This window comes from Hydra viridissima, unplaced genomic scaffold, assembly GCF_058129835.1.
Source record: "Hydra viridissima isolate aposymbiotic clone 2 unplaced genomic scaffold, HvirCarnegie_v1 scaffold_22, whole genome shotgun sequence".
Lineage (NCBI taxonomy): Eukaryota > Metazoa > Cnidaria > Hydrozoa > Anthoathecata > Hydridae > Hydra > Hydra viridissima.
Genome location: NW_028324321.1, coordinates 176,085 through 192,336, shown reverse-complemented (window position 1 = coordinate 192,336; position 16,252 = coordinate 176,085). Strand labels below are relative to the sequence as shown.

Genomic DNA, 16,252 nt, shown 5'->3' with positions numbered 1-16,252 from the left:
TTTCGCGTATTTTTTGAAGCAAAAATCGGCCATTATGGGGGGCAAATTTAACAAATCAAAAGCTTCGTATTTGTTTTGTTTTGATAAATAGCGTAAAGATTTTGCCCCCCATAATGGCCGATTTTTGCTTCACTTTTTCTTATACCGATTTACGGCAGTTAGACATCTAGTTATTCTTAATATATCATTGATAAATTGTTGTTGATTAACTAATTGTGCTGGGGACGAATTTACAAAACTCACATCAGAATTGTTAAATCTTGACTCTTGAGAATATTTTTAAACCAATCTTAAGAATTTTCTGACTTTTTTCTTTAAAATACCTCAAGGTATTCGTAAAAAAACATTCAAATCTTAAATACTGTCAAACAACAGAACTTTTTCAATGTTACCCAAAAGTAGATGACAAAAAGGCAGTTGCAAAAGGAATATGTTTTTACGTTTAGCAAAAAGAAAAATTTTACGAACCAATGTTTTATAATCACACAGGTAGATATCCAGGTTTTTTCTTGAGGTAGTTATTCGGGTTTTTTTTTTGATAAAAATTTTTTTTTTGAACTTGGAGTAGGGTGAAAATTGAATCGCTTTAATTTGATTGCATAAAGTTGGGAAGACGCAGGGAGACTTTCTTTTATATTTTATAACCATTGGGTTTAAAGCACCAGTTTGTGTATTGCACTATAAATTAGTTCAAGGATACTTAAGATATTGAAGATCGGCAATAAAAAAAGCTGTCACCCTTAAACTATACAAACTCCAGCAGTGATCAAAGTCGTTAAACTCTGCTACGAATTTTGAGAAACCCCTTCTATAAATAAAAAACAGTCCAGCGAGAGAGAGGTATTTTGGTAAATTTACATATCAGTCTTTGGAATCTCAGACTTAAATCCTTTGAAATACAAATTGTGATCAATGTTAGAAGACATGGCCTGTAGCAGACGACAACTGTAATTTGAGAATGACAATTGAGTAATCGGAAAAAAGTTTCGGAAATTTTTTTCAAAATCTAACCTACACTCACATTCAAAAATTGCAAAATTGTTAAAAGACGCCAAATCTTCAGTTGGAGACATTAGGGAGATACAAGGAGACATATGGAGGAGATATAAGGAGACTCAAACTATCAAAAAGAAAAAAGGCGGTGGAAGGAAGAAAGGTTTTGTTGAAAAAAGCAAAGTGAATTCGATCATCCGGTTAATTACAAGAAATACATGTCGATCCCAAAGAGATCTCGCCAAATAGTTCGAATTCAGTCGTTTCCTTGTCAGAAAAGCACTTAAGAGGGTTTGAAAGCTTACACCAAAAAAAAATCTCCAAAGCGATCAATTGATGGAGAATTAAAAGCAATTCGCCGCACAAAGAAGCTCGTCAAACTTTTCAACCGAGAAAATTTATGCAATATTAAGGACGACGAAACCTACTGCGAAAAGGATTTCTCACAGTTGCCTGGCCATCAATATTATTTTCAGTCAAAAGGTGTCTATGCCAGCAACAAAATTAATGCTGCGAAGATCCTCGTATAACAAGCGATTTACAATTGTTGCCTTAAGAGTGCTCCATTCGTCACTCAAAAGACTTTTACTTCCAACTTGTATATCACCAAATGTCTTTAGAAATGCCTTTTGTCATTTGTTAACAAACACAGCAAGGCAGTTATCTTTTGGCCGAATTTGGCAACGATCCACTACTCCAAGAAAACAAAGGGAGTGGCACAATCAAAATGGCATCGAAATTGTCTCGAAAGATGTAAATTCTCCGAACTACCCTGAACAGTGATTACGCGCTGCTCAAGTCAGTTCGGAGGATTCGCTGCTGCAATGCATTTTAGAATAACAGCATCAAAAAAGGTCAGAAGAGCAAGATCCAGCCTACTCTCAAAAAAAATCTATTAATTTCTAAGTGTCCTCTGAAATCTGTAACAACTGATTAAATACTTGACATGGCACAATAAACTTCAATATATAAAAAAATTTGCAATTAATTTCTTAAGTATTTCTTGAGTTATTACTAATTATATCCTACCGGATTGTTTTGAGCCCAATCGATAAATAAAAAATATTTTTTTATAACTTTTATGCACAAAGTAAATATCTGAATATTTTCTATGCTCATCATGATATTTGCACTCATTTAGCGAACAAATTGAAGATTTCAAGCGCTAGTAATTGCAAAAAAACGCAAAAAGTCAAAATTGTAATTGCCATATATCCCAAAATATATATACCCATATATCCTTGTCACACCAAAAACATTTGCTGCTTTAAACGTAAAAAGAGTTCTATTTTAATTAACTTTAAAAAGTTTGATTTCCTTCTTAGACAAATTAAAACAATGGACCTTTTTCATTTTTCTTAATTGATTGAAATATTACATACATTTATTTTGCTATCCTATATAAGGTTCCATGGTGTAATGGTTAGCACTCAAGACTCTGAATCTTGCGATCCGAGTTCAAATCTCGGTGGGACCTCACAAATTTTATTATTTTAAATTGTCTGCTGTGTTTTCAGACCATTTTTTTAAAAAGTTCCGTAAACTTTTCTTAAAAATGCGGGAAATTAATAATAATTAAACTTATACCAACTATTTACTTGAATTAGGACATGTAATATTTACTAATATGTGATATTAAAATCTTTGAAATTATCCTTAGCTTTACAAATCTATTTTAACTACGTTATTTATTGTAAGTTATTTCTATTTTGCTTAATTTACTAATTACCTTAACTGATTTTTCTTAAATCTTGTACATCTAATAAGGTAAATAAAACATCTGTATATTTACTTAGTTAATTTTTTGTGCGACTCAAAACAAACCATGGACTCGAATCAAGAAGAAGATGCATTACTATTAGAAAATATCGACGAGTTTGTGAATGATGAAAACAAAATAGTAAGTAAATTTGCTTAATATATCTTGAGGTGGTTTAAATTTGACAGCTTTTTTTTTAGATTCTTCTTGAGTTGTATTGATGTTTCAGATTAAATTTTAAATCCTCATAAAGATGAAAATAAAACATTTCTGCCAAACTAAAGGTTTAATCTACTCAAATCTAAAATTTTTTTTACAACAAATAAGTTGTTTATTCCTACTGATGGATTCATGTTTGTATTTTCAAACTTTGTATTTTTAAAACAGTTTTCATTTTTATTTTTCAAAGAGCAGCAGATCTGCCATAATTTTCATGATTTGATTTTAATTAACATTGTTATATCTTGCTATTTTTAAGAGAGAAAATTGTTGAATCAAAAGCTTTAACTAGTGCGGAGCAAAGTTCATCAACTAAAAACTTTTTCAGCCTTTCAAACTTTCAAAATTAATTTACTTTTTCAATGAATGTATATATTAGTGTTCAAATTAATTTACTTTTTACAATGAATGTATATATTAGTGTTTTTTTTTCTTAAGGTGACTTATAAATGGATGAGTGTGACTCTGCAGTTAGATGTTAATAGATCTAAGAGGTAATTTACATATTTATTCCATATATTAGAATTCAAAAGTAGGGTATAAGGGACTTTCGTATGCTTCAGTTTGAAACACTAGCAATAACAATAACAATTTTGATATGAAATCTATTATAAAACAATAATTCTTTAATAAATATATAAAAGTATATGATCTGTAATTTTTAGTTAATCATATCCACTACACCTTAAAGAAACAAGAAATGTTTACTATAGTGTTTTTGGTTTACTAAATAAAATAGAAATTCAACTTAGGAAATAAAAGATTTTTAAAAAAATTTCAGATTAACAAATAATAGATAAATATAGTTTAAAAGTTTGTCTTATGAAACTATATTTATCTAATGCTTACTTAAAAAACAGAATAAAAGTAAATATAAAAATGCTTGAAGATGCAAAAAGCCTAATGTGAAGAAATTTGTATTCTGTTATATTCACTTTTCAATATTTAAATTTTCTGTTCAGCATATTTGTCTCAGAATTTAACATATTACTTTACTCTAAATCAGTTTTATTGCTGATACCTTATGTCACATAGCTTCAAATGCATAATCACAGTTTACATCATTTACCTAATATCATCTGATGTATTTTGTGTGTGTGAAGATGCACTGTGATGTCCTTTAGGTTGTTAGAGAAGTTTTCTGAAAAACAAAATGATCTCAATGTCATATACTTTGTTGGTGGATGGAAGGAGACAGATACATCAACCAAAGTAAATTATACTACTGTAAATTTTTTTTGAAGCATATGTTTTCTATTGGAATATTGGTATTTTAAAAAATATTGTTTTAACTAATAAATTGTCTTGTTTAGAAACATGTTGATACTTTAAGAATTCTAAAAAACCACTGTATTCATAAAAAGCGTAATTTTAATATTGAAAAATATTCTTTGAAAATGATTATCAACTTCTATGTTTTTCATGATATTGGGAGGAACTTATTAGATTGATTTGCATGAAATTAGTGAATTATTTTGAAACTAACTTAGCATAGTTAATTGCTTTAACCATAACATAATTAACATAATTATATACATGTTTAACCTAGTCATTAAATTCAAATTGTTCTTGAATATTTTTCTTAGCTCAAAAAAACATAGTATATTTATTCACATATTGTATTTCTTTTTTAAACTTGAGTTCTTTTGTTTTAGAAATTAAGTTATGCTCTTGTGAAGAAGGAGAATTTATTAAGTGAGTGTAGATCTTCAAAAAAAGTTTCAAAATTTTGAAATTTCAGATAAAAAGTATGTAAATGACATTTATAACAATAACAGAGAGTTATGACAATTTTTCTTTAGAGGCAAAAGAGAGATTCTCAAGTTTAACTTGTTGTGATATTTACAGTGTACAGAAATGCGTTATACAGGTGTGTAGAGGTGTCATAAACAAATATATACCTAAAATAAGTATTCAATCAATCATTGATGTTAATAGTTGCTTGACACCCTTTGTTTTGATACTATTGTGTTTGTTTAACTAAGTTATTCTTTGTGTAGTTCGAGACTTTTTTCTTCCTCTAAATATCACCTTAGATTCACAAAGATATCACCTTTGCTTCACAAAAATATCACGTTAGATTCACAAAAATATCACATTTGCTTCACAAAAATAATTTGAAAATTTCTGAAAAGTTTTAAATTGTTTTTATTATAAAAATTTAAAATTTATGAATATATGTTTTAAATTATTTTGATACTAAAATCGTATTTAAAATTCTTTTTTTGAGATTTAGAATTTTTTAATATTTGATTAGGTTCTAATTTAGTAACTAAAATTAATTTTATCTTAATTTCAAGGCTTATCTGGAATTTCCAAGGTGATGGAATCCATGCTCTTTGTTACTTGTTGGATTTCTGATTGCTTACTGTTTGCAATTTAGAAACAGAATCTATTTTTATTCTCATTCTCAAGAGTAATTTAATCATTGTATTTTTATGATAATATGTAGCTTCAAAAGAAACAGAACATATTTTCATATTTTCAAAACAAAATTATTATAATAGAAACTAAAAGCAGAGGAACTTTTTTGTGTTGCAATTTTACTGTAAATTAAACTGAAAAATACTTTTTTAAATTTTTCTTCAGGATTCCTGTATGCTTTATTCGGCTGATTCTGACTTAGTTACAAATGCTTTAGACTCACTGCACAAATATAATACAATTCAATGTAAAGATAAAAATGCAAAGAGACCTCAAAAGTATATAGCAAATGGTTGCAGTTTATCTGAACCTGATATCAACCATTCCAAAAAAGCAGCCCTTTCTGCTCCTCTAAGTGGTAATCTAACTGTACCAAAAACAGTACCCATAGAAAAAAAGTCCAGCAAAAATGAAGATACTAAAGAATCACCTCTTTTGTCATTTTTTGGTAATAAGCAGATCGGTAACTTCTTTACTTTTTTTTTTTTTTTTTTATCTAAGAAGTTGTTCGCTCATCTTTCTTCAGTCCAATTGCATACACCATAAGTTATTTATATCAAATATTTATTTTGATGCAGTATACTTTTTTAAAAATTTTAAATTAAAAATGGTAAAATTCAAATTGTTACTTGTTAAGCATTTTTAATCTAGCAAAGAAGCAGGGAAGCAACACAGGGAATGTTTCTAAAGAAAGTGGGATAGTTAAAAGTAATACTCCCAAACCTTCTGGTAAATTTATTGAAATTCCAAAGACAGAAAAGGTTGTTAATAAAACAAATGAAGCGTTGAATGTGAAAGTAGAGGAAAAGTCTAACACTAAAAATGAAGAAATAAAAAATGTGAAAAAAGAAAAATTAAATAAGGAAGTTGAAGAAACATGTAATAAGAAAACTGATGAAGTGTCTAATATGAAAACAGAAGAAAAATCAGATAAAGCAGAAGAAAAATCAAATAAAAAAATCTTAGAAAAACCAAACAAAAAAATTGAAGAACAATCAAATAACAAAAACGAAGAAAATAAGAAAAAAACAGATGAAAATCTGCTCGAGTCAAGTTCAAAAAAAGAAGAGAAAAATTTTAAGAAAAATCAAAGTCTTACTTTTAAACGACAGGAAAATTCTACAGTTGGCATAGAGAACCAAAAAGCAGAAGAAAGGCAAAAAATAGAAGAAAAAAATCACCATAAAGGTAGAAAGACAGAAGAAGCAGACAGCAGCCCTAAAAAAAAGAAAATTTCACCCAAAAAAAGGTTTTTAGCTAAATGATTTGCTTTAATAATTACAATTTTAGTCTTTTATTTTCTGTAAAACAACTTTTTTTGAAACATCTTTTTGTCTTTTTTTTTATGTAAAGAAAATTTGTTCATGAAGAAAGTGATTCAGAAGATGTAAGTATTTTTTTAAAACAAGCTAATATAAAATCTATTTATGCAACTTAAACAATCAAATGAATTAAATGGTATAAACAATTAGAAATAAAAATCTTAAATAAATATGGGTGTATAAATTGAGACTTAAAAGAAATATGTGACCTTAACTAACATATCAACTTATATGCAAGATAATTATTTTTCATTTTTATATAAAATGTGGCAACCACATAATAAAAAATAAGACACATAATAATATAATATATATAATTATATAATAATATAAGACACATAATAAAAAATAGAGTTTTAATAAGAGTTTTAATCATAAAAAGATGATAAAAAATCTTCCAAAATCTTTTTATTCTCTTTTCATCTCATTCCATTTATTTAATGACAGACCACTTAAATTCTTGCAAATCTACAAGTTTAAGATTTTTAAAATTATTCTATCCTTTTGTACACTGGCAAATGCATTTTAGAGGGAATTCATTTATCAAAAAATGGCATAAAAACAAAAGTTGTTTATTTTTGTAAATTTCTGGTGCAACAACACAGAGAAATAAAGCTGGGGTTCTAGAAAATTTGTTCAAATCCAGAGTCTCTCTTAGTCAAACTGAGAGATGGCGATGGTAGATGCTTTTCTAGTAAAATACCTAATTTGCCATATTTAAAAGAGACAAAAGTCATCCATAAAGCATTGTATTCTTGGTGCCAAGTAACCATTGCTGAGTATGCATCTACTTAAGTTGATAAAATTTTTTAATTCATTAGAGTTTCAGCTCTAAGAAGTTTCTTGTAAAAAGTAACCATCTTGCACTTCTTTTTTAAAACTACAAGATTAAAGCTGTTTAAACTTATTGCACTTAGTTTAAATACAATTTTAGATTTTTTTTCTCAAAATTGTATTTGTACTGTTTGTAAAGAGCCTTTGTTCTGGGAGGGTTAAATGACATAAAAATTGCTGCCAGTTTAGATCCATAGGTATTGCACGCAGCATTCAAGGCCTTCCTAGGATTAGATAAGAACTCAATCTCAAAGGAACTGTGAATCTTTTGCAAGTAATAATTTAGAGTAATGATAGTTTATACTGACAGTAGTTTGTTGTATTGTAAAAAAGGATTGAAAACTTTTGATTTGAAATGATTGCACTTAAATTTAAGAGGTATAAAGTTTTCTTTTCCCCTCTCTATTTCGATTATAATTAGCATACTAACCAGTAGTGGTATACAAACTCTAGTAGTGTATGCGTGAGTGTGTGTGTGTGTTAAAAATTCTGAAGAAAAAACCAAACATTGTTAGTAAATTTTTTGACTTCAATAATTTTTCTGATTACTTTATCGTAAACTTTTTTATTTTGCATCAGTTCAATGACAATTAAGTGGGGTTACAAAAATTGGTCAAATGCCATCAATACAAAATCAAATACAAAAATGGTCTTTAAAAGGGTGATAAAGGAAAATCTTTAAATATTATTTTTTCTTTACTGTTCTTAAAAAAGTTTCTTTTTAAATTTTACAATCTTTATAGAGTTCTTTTTAGGACTTTGAAAATTTTATCGAAAAGAGCAAAAGCTCGTCAAAGCACTTGAGGTAAATAATTTCCAACTATTGTTTAGATAGATTTTTCTATTTTTCAACAACAGCCTTTGTATTTTGTAATTCATTCGCCATCTTTTGATGAGATGTAAAGTTTTATTCTATACTTTGTTCATTTTGACAGAATTTATTGTAGAAATTTTTTTAAAAACAAACTTTTGCTTGGCCAATATAATTATTTAATCAAAAGATCAATTTTTCATCAATAAGATTTTAATGAAAAGATAACAAAGTTAACAAAAAAGGTTATTGCTCTTGTTCTCTTTTTAAAGCACCACTGCTTTGGGGTAGGTCTTTTTAAAGCACCACTACTCTGGGGTAGGTGTTTTTAAAGCACCATTGCTCTGGGGTAGGTCTTAAAGATATCTATTCAATGTGGTATCATTTTAAATTTAGCTTAACTAAAAGTTCAAAGAAAAATATTAAACCCGCAACGAATGAAGACGACGATATCGATGTTGATGGTGAGTTCTCTTATGTTTGAAATTCTTGTTTTCATAAATAAAAGGATTTATAAACAAATATTCCTTTTTCTTGAACGCTACGCAGAAAAACTCTATTTTCTTTCTGTTAAGGAAATATTGTTACGCTTAAAAGATTTTTTTTTTTCTTTTAGTTGTTGCTCCCACACCTGAACCCCCTGAAAAGTTGAAAATAAAGCGAAGAAAAAAAAGCAAGATGGACTCAGAAGCAGAAAGAGGTAATATGAACCATGTTAATGAATTAGTATATAATTATGCTTAATATACCTTGCAATCGAATCATTAAAATGTAATTATTTTAAAAGCTTCGATGAAGTTTATTTAATCGATTTGTTAAAAATCTGCCTGTTGCAAACCGTACTTCTCTAATGTACACGGCCAAAGAGTTAAGGGTAAAGTGTCGTTTATATCTCTAAGTTATCACGTGTAACAAGTCGTTTAACTTAAGGCATCAGAATTTTGTTTTTCCGCTAATAACGAATAAAGTACAAGTTAAAATAATTTACATATTTAAGCATACAAAGTTAAAAGGTTCCTAAATAAGATTGAAATGTTCTTTTTAAACGAAATTCAGAAAATTTGGTTTATCTTAACATTTATAATAGAAATTTGTAATTTGTTCTTTATTATTCGTCATTATTCGTTACTATTCGTTGTTAAGAGAAAAACGAAACGCTGTTGCTTAGTTACTACTTTTAAATTTTCATAGACAGCTCAACTCAAGAGCGCGCAAGTTTTGATATCAACAAAAACATGACCAACGCTAATTCTACGACTGATAAAAAACGTGGTCAACGTATGGTTATGAAATCAAAGCAATATGTTGACGATGAGGGTTACATGGGTTCGTTGTAGTTTTTTTCTTTCTATGATCAGCAAACAATTGATTGCTATCTAAATCACAATACTTTTTGTAAGATTGTCATTTTTTGCTTTAGTTACAAGAAGGAACTTAGAAAACGAGTCCTTCAGTGAAGATAGTGAACCTGAAATTCAACAGGAAAAAATTACCGATGAAAAATTAACGGACGCGAACGAGATAACATCGAACGGTTCCATGAAAACAGAAAAGACTTCGACTGTCTCTAAGCTCAAATCAAAACATCAAGCATCGTTGATGAGCTTTTTTAAAAAGAATTAATTCGCCGACGTAAATGTAGCCTATGAAATCGTTAAATTTTTGACGCTCGGCTATAATATTGGAGTACTTAAGTTTTTTCCTTTTCGGAGGAAAATTTCTTCGTGCCTTATTTTAGAATTCAAGCAAGCAATTGTTTTTTCATGCTTGTATGAAATATTTCCCTGCATTTCTTGCCACTCATGCTATGATTCGTGTAACACGTGCAACAGTCTAAATAAATTTTAGGACGAAAATCAAGCGTCACCTCGCTTATATTACAGATTTTTTAAAGTATTAGGACGTATGGTAATCATGCGGCAAAACCTGTCGCAACAACAGCTCAGTTTTGTTTGTCTCGGTTGGGGATCGTACGGTTCGAAAACTTTGAATAAATAGAGAAAAAATTAATTCAGAAAGAATAAGTTCATGTAATATAGTTCTTGTCGTTTTTTATTATGCTAGCGTACATTTTCGATAAAGATGTTACTGACACGGATTTCCTTTTTAATATTATGCATTTTTTCTCATCTGGTATTTGGACGCAAAGGTAAGCACTAAAAAAGTATTTTACCCAATGATATGTATTAGCTAGATGTCCGTAAGAAAAAGTGAAGCAAGTTTTAAAAGTTTTTAATGCCGGTAGCCGTTCTAATTAAACTGACAATTCATTTTTGTTTTGCTTTGATATATCATTGCGTCATTTCAGGCTGGCAAAACAAACCTGGGGTCACTACTATAAAACTCATTACGATCGGAATTCACGACCATTTCATCTGAAACCCGCTGAAATGAGCGGATTGCTACTATAAACATTTTTTCGTAATTTCCGCTAATTTAAGCGTAAAAACCCGATAAAAATTAAAGCGATCTTTGTGTAGCGGAAATCATAAATCCGATAATTTGAGCAAGCTTCTTTTTTTTTTTTAGTTTCTTGTTTTGAAAACAAAAATAGAAATCAAACTCAATCTCCAACATTTTTCGTTGAAAAATTTAGAATAATAAGTTCCACATTCCATCTTTCATTGTCTACCTCGACAACAGATAATCAACAGTGGGTAAGAAATTTAAAGTAAGAATTTGGACGCTAATAAATTTTTTACTTTTTTCAGACCAAACTTTATTTTCACATAAATTTCTCCACAAATATCAAACACGAAGTTAATCATTAAATGTTATTTGCAAAAAAAGAGACTATCAAGGTTAGTGTCACTAATAATGAAAGAAACTGCTTTGCCAATTACAAATACTTTTATTTAAATTTCTTTTGTATTGCAGTAGAACACACTGAATTTAATTATAAAAACTCAGAATTTAATTCTAGAATAGTTGTACTATATTCTATAGAACTATTTGAGTCTAATGTCAAAAACAATCTCATCCAGTGGTATTAGCTTTTGACTCCCCACACCACTTTTGTTAAAATCTGTCACCTTCCTTTGTAGTCGCTTGTTTGATGTTGTCCCAGAAGTCCTACATAGTTAAATAATACATTTTAAATTTGTAACATTTTACAACATTGATGACATCCTATACTATATTGCTTTATTGCAGTATCTTGCACCATCTATATTAGGCAACATTTACACCTTTGGCAATAGGTCACTTTTACAATATTAAAATATTGTCTGGTAACTAAAACTGATGCCTGGCAATTTTAATTTTAGTAAAAATAACACAAATTATCCAACTTACCAAATGTGTAAATGGCATCTAAGTGTGAGCTTAGACAGGTGATGATAATAAAGCAATATTTTTTATAAAGTAATATTATCAAGGATAACCACTGACTTTCTCTCTCTCTCTCTCCTACAAACTTACACTAAATGATTAAAAATAGAACTAAACCTTTCAGGAGACAACAAACAACTTTTAGATTGGTCAGAGCAAACTTGATTATTACTTTAATTTCTGTTAAAAAAAATTTTAACAAATAGAATTGAATTGGTCAATTTTAGTTTGCAAGAACAATTTTTAGGATATCTTTTGATGCTTTTTAAAATTATTTACTGTTATTTATAGAGTAAAAGAAGTGGAGAAGGCTTCCTTTTAAGGGCTTATTATTAAGCATTTTAAAACCTAAACATTTTGTCTGATCAAAATGGATCCTGCTTCTGACAAACCAAGCTAACATCTAATCTGAATAAAATGTGGTAATCTAATTTTTAAACTAGGTTTAGAATACTTTTGGAAATGAAAGAAAGTAATACACGTCTTAGGTAGTAGATGTTCGGAATGAGGAGTCCATTTGCAACTGCTTCAAAATAGATAGCCTCCCATGCCTGGGTTTTTTCAAGATTAGTAACCTTTGCTGTTTTTGAGCCGTCTGTGAACTTGCCACCAAATCTTCTCGTTAAAACATCTTTGCATTGTCTAATCCAGTCTGCCAAAAGAATTTTTTGTAACAAACTCAATGACACTCGAACTGAAAAAAAATTTTTATTGGAAATTCTATGATATATAATTATTGCCTTCGTGGTAATTAGTTTCATTTTTCATGAATCCGCTAATATTTTCGTCGGAAAGTTTTTACGATTCGAAAAAAAATGTTTATAGTAGAGGCAACTTCCACATCAGTCTTTGAAAATAAATCGAATTTAAAATACTTATTATATTTATGTTTGCAAGGTTATAAGATTGCAGAAAAAAATTGGTGATACCTTTATTGTTTCAACCCTTCAAGACGCATGTGGAGAGTTGTTATTTGATTAAATCCGTTAAACTTATTTTTTCAAAAATAAATCATCTTGTATGAATATATATTGTCACACCATAAACCTTTACTGTTATAAACACAAAAGGTGTTCTTTTGTAATAAACTTCAGAAAATTCGATTATCTTAAAAGACCGATGTGGAAATTCTTTATTATTAGTCACTATTAAAAATAAATGCCGTTTTCGTGAGTATTTTACACATTAATGTGCTCGCTTTTATTCGTGAGTACTTCTCGAATAAATGTCCTTGCTTTTATTCGTGAGTATTTCTCGCATAAATGTGCTCGCTTTTATTCGTGAGTATTTCTCGCATAAATGTGCTTGCTTTTATTCGTGAGTATTTCTCGCATAAATGTGCTCGCTTTTATTCGTGAGTATTTTGATCATACTGTGATTATTGTTGGAGTTCCGAAAACGCTTTAGAGTTTGGGGTCCACCAATTTTATGATTTTCCATCAGCAGATAATCAAATCAAAATGGTATTGTGCCAGTTAGTTGCGTCAATCAATTTCTTGCTTTTTACCAAGTCTCCACATCACAGAATTTAAAACGAAAAGAAATAATTCAAGTCATTAATATTGACTCGCTCATCTGAAAAAGTCGTTAATATTGACTCGCTCATCTGATGAACATTGAAGCAACCTAATTAAGAATTCTCTAGTTTTAGTTTGGACAGATTGACGCTAAAATTACTAAACCTTTAGTAGGTTTTTTAAGATTTGAATCAGATTTTCAAAACAACATCAAATATCTGAAAAAAAAAAAATAAAAATCTTTTTTTTTTTTTTCATATTTTTGATGTTTTGAAAATCAGATTGACACGCGATTTATTTTTTATATTATTCTTTTAACTTTAACTTCTTTCCTGATTTCAAACTTCAGTTTAAAAAAAGAACTATAGATTTTATAATCCGTTTATTTTGTTTTTAACAGCAACCAAAAGACTAAAACCTACGGCTATTGATAAATTAATTCAAGAGCATCAAAGCTATAGGAGGTTCAAAATTCATCATGGCGCTGTAAATTCTGTTAAAAGGACAACAATTATTGATGAAAACGAGGCTGCTGCCGCTAACCAAAATTTACCAAATCGTGCAAAAGCATTGAATGTTTCTCCTTATGTCAAATCTCACGTCCAGGCTAAACAAAATAGCATTGATCTTAATCAAAAAACGAGACAGGAAATCTCTGAAAAGCGTCACAAAAGCGCAGTCGATAGCATAACATTTGTTGCACCAGATTCGAAGAAGAATCTGAAACTGATTATGACAAATCCTCATCCTGATGATAGCTTACTGCTTAATCTTCTTCCACTGAATGCAAAGAATTTCCCAGGTCGAGTTTTAGTAGAGGATAGCACAAAAGAAAATAGCGCGACAAACAAAACAGAACATGCTTTTGCGTCTCAAGCAAATATAAAAACTAATGAATTGAAAAAACCTTTGAGGCTTAGAACAAAAGCCAAAAGTTTTGATGACAATCGCAAGATGGCTGGAAAAAACAAAAAGTCTCACAACACTCACAATTTAACGTTTTTGCACAGAAACGTTTCGATAAAATCATCTCAAAAGTCGCTTAAATTAAATTATGAGCATGACGAAGAAGATAAAGATTTGACATCTTCAAAACCGCTTCAAAGTCTCCGAACTAAACATGAAAAAAGTGGAGGAGAAAACCGGACGATGGGAAAAACTCTTCAAAATAACATCAAACTTGTTGACAAGAATCTAGAGGGGGACGAGAGGAGTACCAAAAATAAGTCGGTTGAAGGAGTTAACACTAAGTTACTTAGTTCAAAGCAGATGGCAAAAACATCTTATTTGGATTCAATTGAAACAAAAGGATCTTTTACAACAAATAGAATAAAATCAAATGGAAGTTTTTTTTCAGAGGAAAAACGACGCAATTCCGTAAACTTTATCAAAAGCGCTCCTGCAAATCGCTCAGGTGAGCATTTAAACCTTAATGCGAACTTTTCACTGGCAAAAAAACAGGTCGGTTATGATTCAGCGGAAATCAGCAAGCAGCATAAAATCAGAAATCAAGACAAAAACTCTTTCAGAGAACTAGATACTTTTTCAAAACCTGCTTATAAAAAACAGAAGTTGGCAAGAAAAACACGGTACCAAAATATCCATATTAAATCGTTTGAAAGATCTCCTAAAAATCGCCATAAAAAGCATCATCAACGGACCAAGCGGCCGGTGATTTTAGTAGCGAAAATAGCGGATGATCTCGATCGCAATACTTTTGTCGAGGACATTTTTCGAGCATTAGGAATAAGTGATATTTTAAAGGTTGACGTCACTAATGAACAAGGTGAAGAATTAGAAAATGGCGATGAAGAGCTCTCTGGGGAATCACAAACAATACTCACAAACAATTCTGAAAATGATTCGGAGATAGATAACTTCAATACGCTTATCTCCAGGGAAAATGCTTCCGTTAAAAATGAAATTACTTATTCTTCTAAAACTCCTTTAAAAAACCAAAAAATTGCACATCATTTGACACACATTGCTGAAGGGCACATAGTGAACGATTAAAACGAAACTTAAAAATGACTATAAACAATATTAAGCTTAAACGTAATTGTCTGCAAGAATCATAATTATGCAAGAATCATAACTTATGCTTAAAGCTAATGTTATTTTCACTCCAAGGTCCTCTTCCGGTACAATATATTTTCCTGGGTATTAGTGCTACGTGTTCAGAAAATCATTTGTATGCAAATTTTGTTTTTACAAGTTTTTTTATAGCGGCAAATCAAGATTTCAGTGCTTTAAAACAAATGTTAGTTGGAAATTCATGTTGAAAAACATTGGTCAATTTTTTAATGTGAATGATATGAAAGTTTATGAAAGTTTTAATTCGCTTCCAAATATACTTTTAAATTATTACTAAGGTTGATTAAGAGCAAAGCGAATCATCCGCGATATCCAGAAAATATAACTGAGAGTGACAGTATAGCTTCAGGATTTGAGGAGTCAAGTGAAAAATACAAATCATTGAGTTGTCAGAATAAGAGCACACGATGATTTCGTTTGCTGACAAACATCATAATCACGACAAATATCATTACTTCTTGATTGGGACATTTTGATTTTTTGTCTTTTTTTTGTTTTTTGAGTTTTGTAAGAAGTTCGTTGTTGAATAAAACGTAAGCAACCTTTATCTACCTAAAAACTGCCTCACTTCTTGAAGAAGTTTTTTAAAAAAAAACGTACACATATATTTGACTATTTATTTCGGTTGAAGATCGCCGGAACGCCGGTATGAAACAAGTACCAACAAAGTTGTCATCCTTCGCTGCATTTTCAATGTATATTTATTATCGTGGGCAAAAAAAAAAAAACGGCAAATTTGAATTTGAATTTTTTTGTGTGATTCTGATGGAAACCATTGTTTTTATTTTTAAGTTGGCACTACTGTCAACAAAATCTGCTCCTAATTTCACGTCAAAAGTTTCCTTAGTGTTTGAGATGCGCGTCCTTTTTATGAACAGCTAAAAGTGAGCTTTTCGTTTTTTATGATGTCTGAAACTATTCAACAACGCAGTTCCATTAAATTTTGTGA

The 16,252-nt window shown here is 29.6% G+C and overlaps 2 protein-coding genes and 1 non-coding gene across 5 annotated transcripts; all 3 read left to right on the top strand.

Moving 5' to 3' along the window:
- The first annotated feature begins 2,398 nt into the window (after positions 1–2,398).
- Trnaq-cug (transfer RNA glutamine (anticodon CUG)) lies at positions 2,399–2,470 on the top strand. Its single transcript has one exon. It is a non-coding gene; the product is annotated as a tRNA-Gln (tRNA).
- A 29-nt stretch (positions 2,471–2,499) lies between these two features.
- On the top strand, positions 2,500–10,400 carry LOC149876290 (uncharacterized). Of its 2 annotated transcripts, XM_090075526.1 has the most exons (14): positions 2,500–2,686; positions 2,790–2,893; positions 3,410–3,465; positions 4,096–4,183; positions 4,627–4,666; positions 4,774–4,841; positions 5,561–5,858; positions 6,047–6,644; positions 6,749–6,782; positions 8,307–8,356; positions 8,759–8,826; positions 8,979–9,062; positions 9,554–9,688; positions 9,783–10,400. In XM_090075526.1, the coding sequence occupies exons 2-14, from the start codon at positions 2,819–2,821 to the stop codon at positions 9,983–9,985; spliced, it is 1,797 nt and encodes a 598-aa protein (XP_089931652.1). In that variant the 5' UTR covers positions 2,500–2,686; positions 2,790–2,818; the 3' UTR covers positions 9,986–10,400. The 2 variants fall into 2 exon arrangements, 1 of the variants encoding a protein (XP_089931652.1); XR_016448809.1 differs by lacking the exons at positions 9,554–9,688; positions 9,783–10,400 and having other exon boundaries at positions 6,047–6,643; positions 6,747–6,782.
- LOC149876289 (uncharacterized) lies at positions 10,374–15,971 on the top strand. 2 transcript variants are annotated; one of them, XM_090075528.1, is made up of 3 exons: positions 10,391–10,511; positions 10,671–11,019; positions 13,610–15,971. In XM_090075528.1, the coding sequence occupies exon 3, from the start codon at positions 13,942–13,944 to the stop codon at positions 15,220–15,222; it is 1,281 nt and encodes a 426-aa protein (XP_089931654.1). In that variant the 5' UTR covers positions 10,391–10,511; positions 10,671–11,019; positions 13,610–13,941; the 3' UTR covers positions 15,223–15,971. The 2 variants fall into 2 exon arrangements, with proteins under 2 accessions (XP_089931653.1, XP_089931654.1); XM_090075527.1 differs by lacking the exon at positions 10,671–11,019 and having other exon boundaries at positions 10,374–10,511.
- The last annotated feature ends 281 nt before the right edge of the window (positions 15,972–16,252 follow it).

Excerpts from the sequence above, each read along its gene's own strand:
- LOC149876289 (XM_090075527.1), top strand. The coding sequence starts at position 10,445 with ATGTTACTGACACGGATTTCCTTTTTAATATTATGCATTTTTTCTCAT. Across the intron at positions 10,512-13,609 it reads TCTGGTATTTGGACGCAAAG|CAACCAAAAGACTAAAACCT; the intron begins GTAAGCACTAAA and ends TGTTTTTAACAG.
- LOC149876290 (XM_090075526.1), top strand. The coding sequence starts at position 2,819 with ATGGACTCGAATCAAGAAGAAGATGCATTACTATTAGAAAATATCGAC. Across the intron at positions 3,466-4,095 it reads GATGTTAATAGATCTAAGAG|GTTGTTAGAGAAGTTTTCTG; the intron begins GTAATTTACATA and ends GATGTCCTTTAG. Across the intron at positions 6,645-6,748 it reads AAAATTTCACCCAAAAAAAG|AAAATTTGTTCATGAAGAAA; the intron begins GTTTTTAGCTAA and ends TTTTATGTAAAG.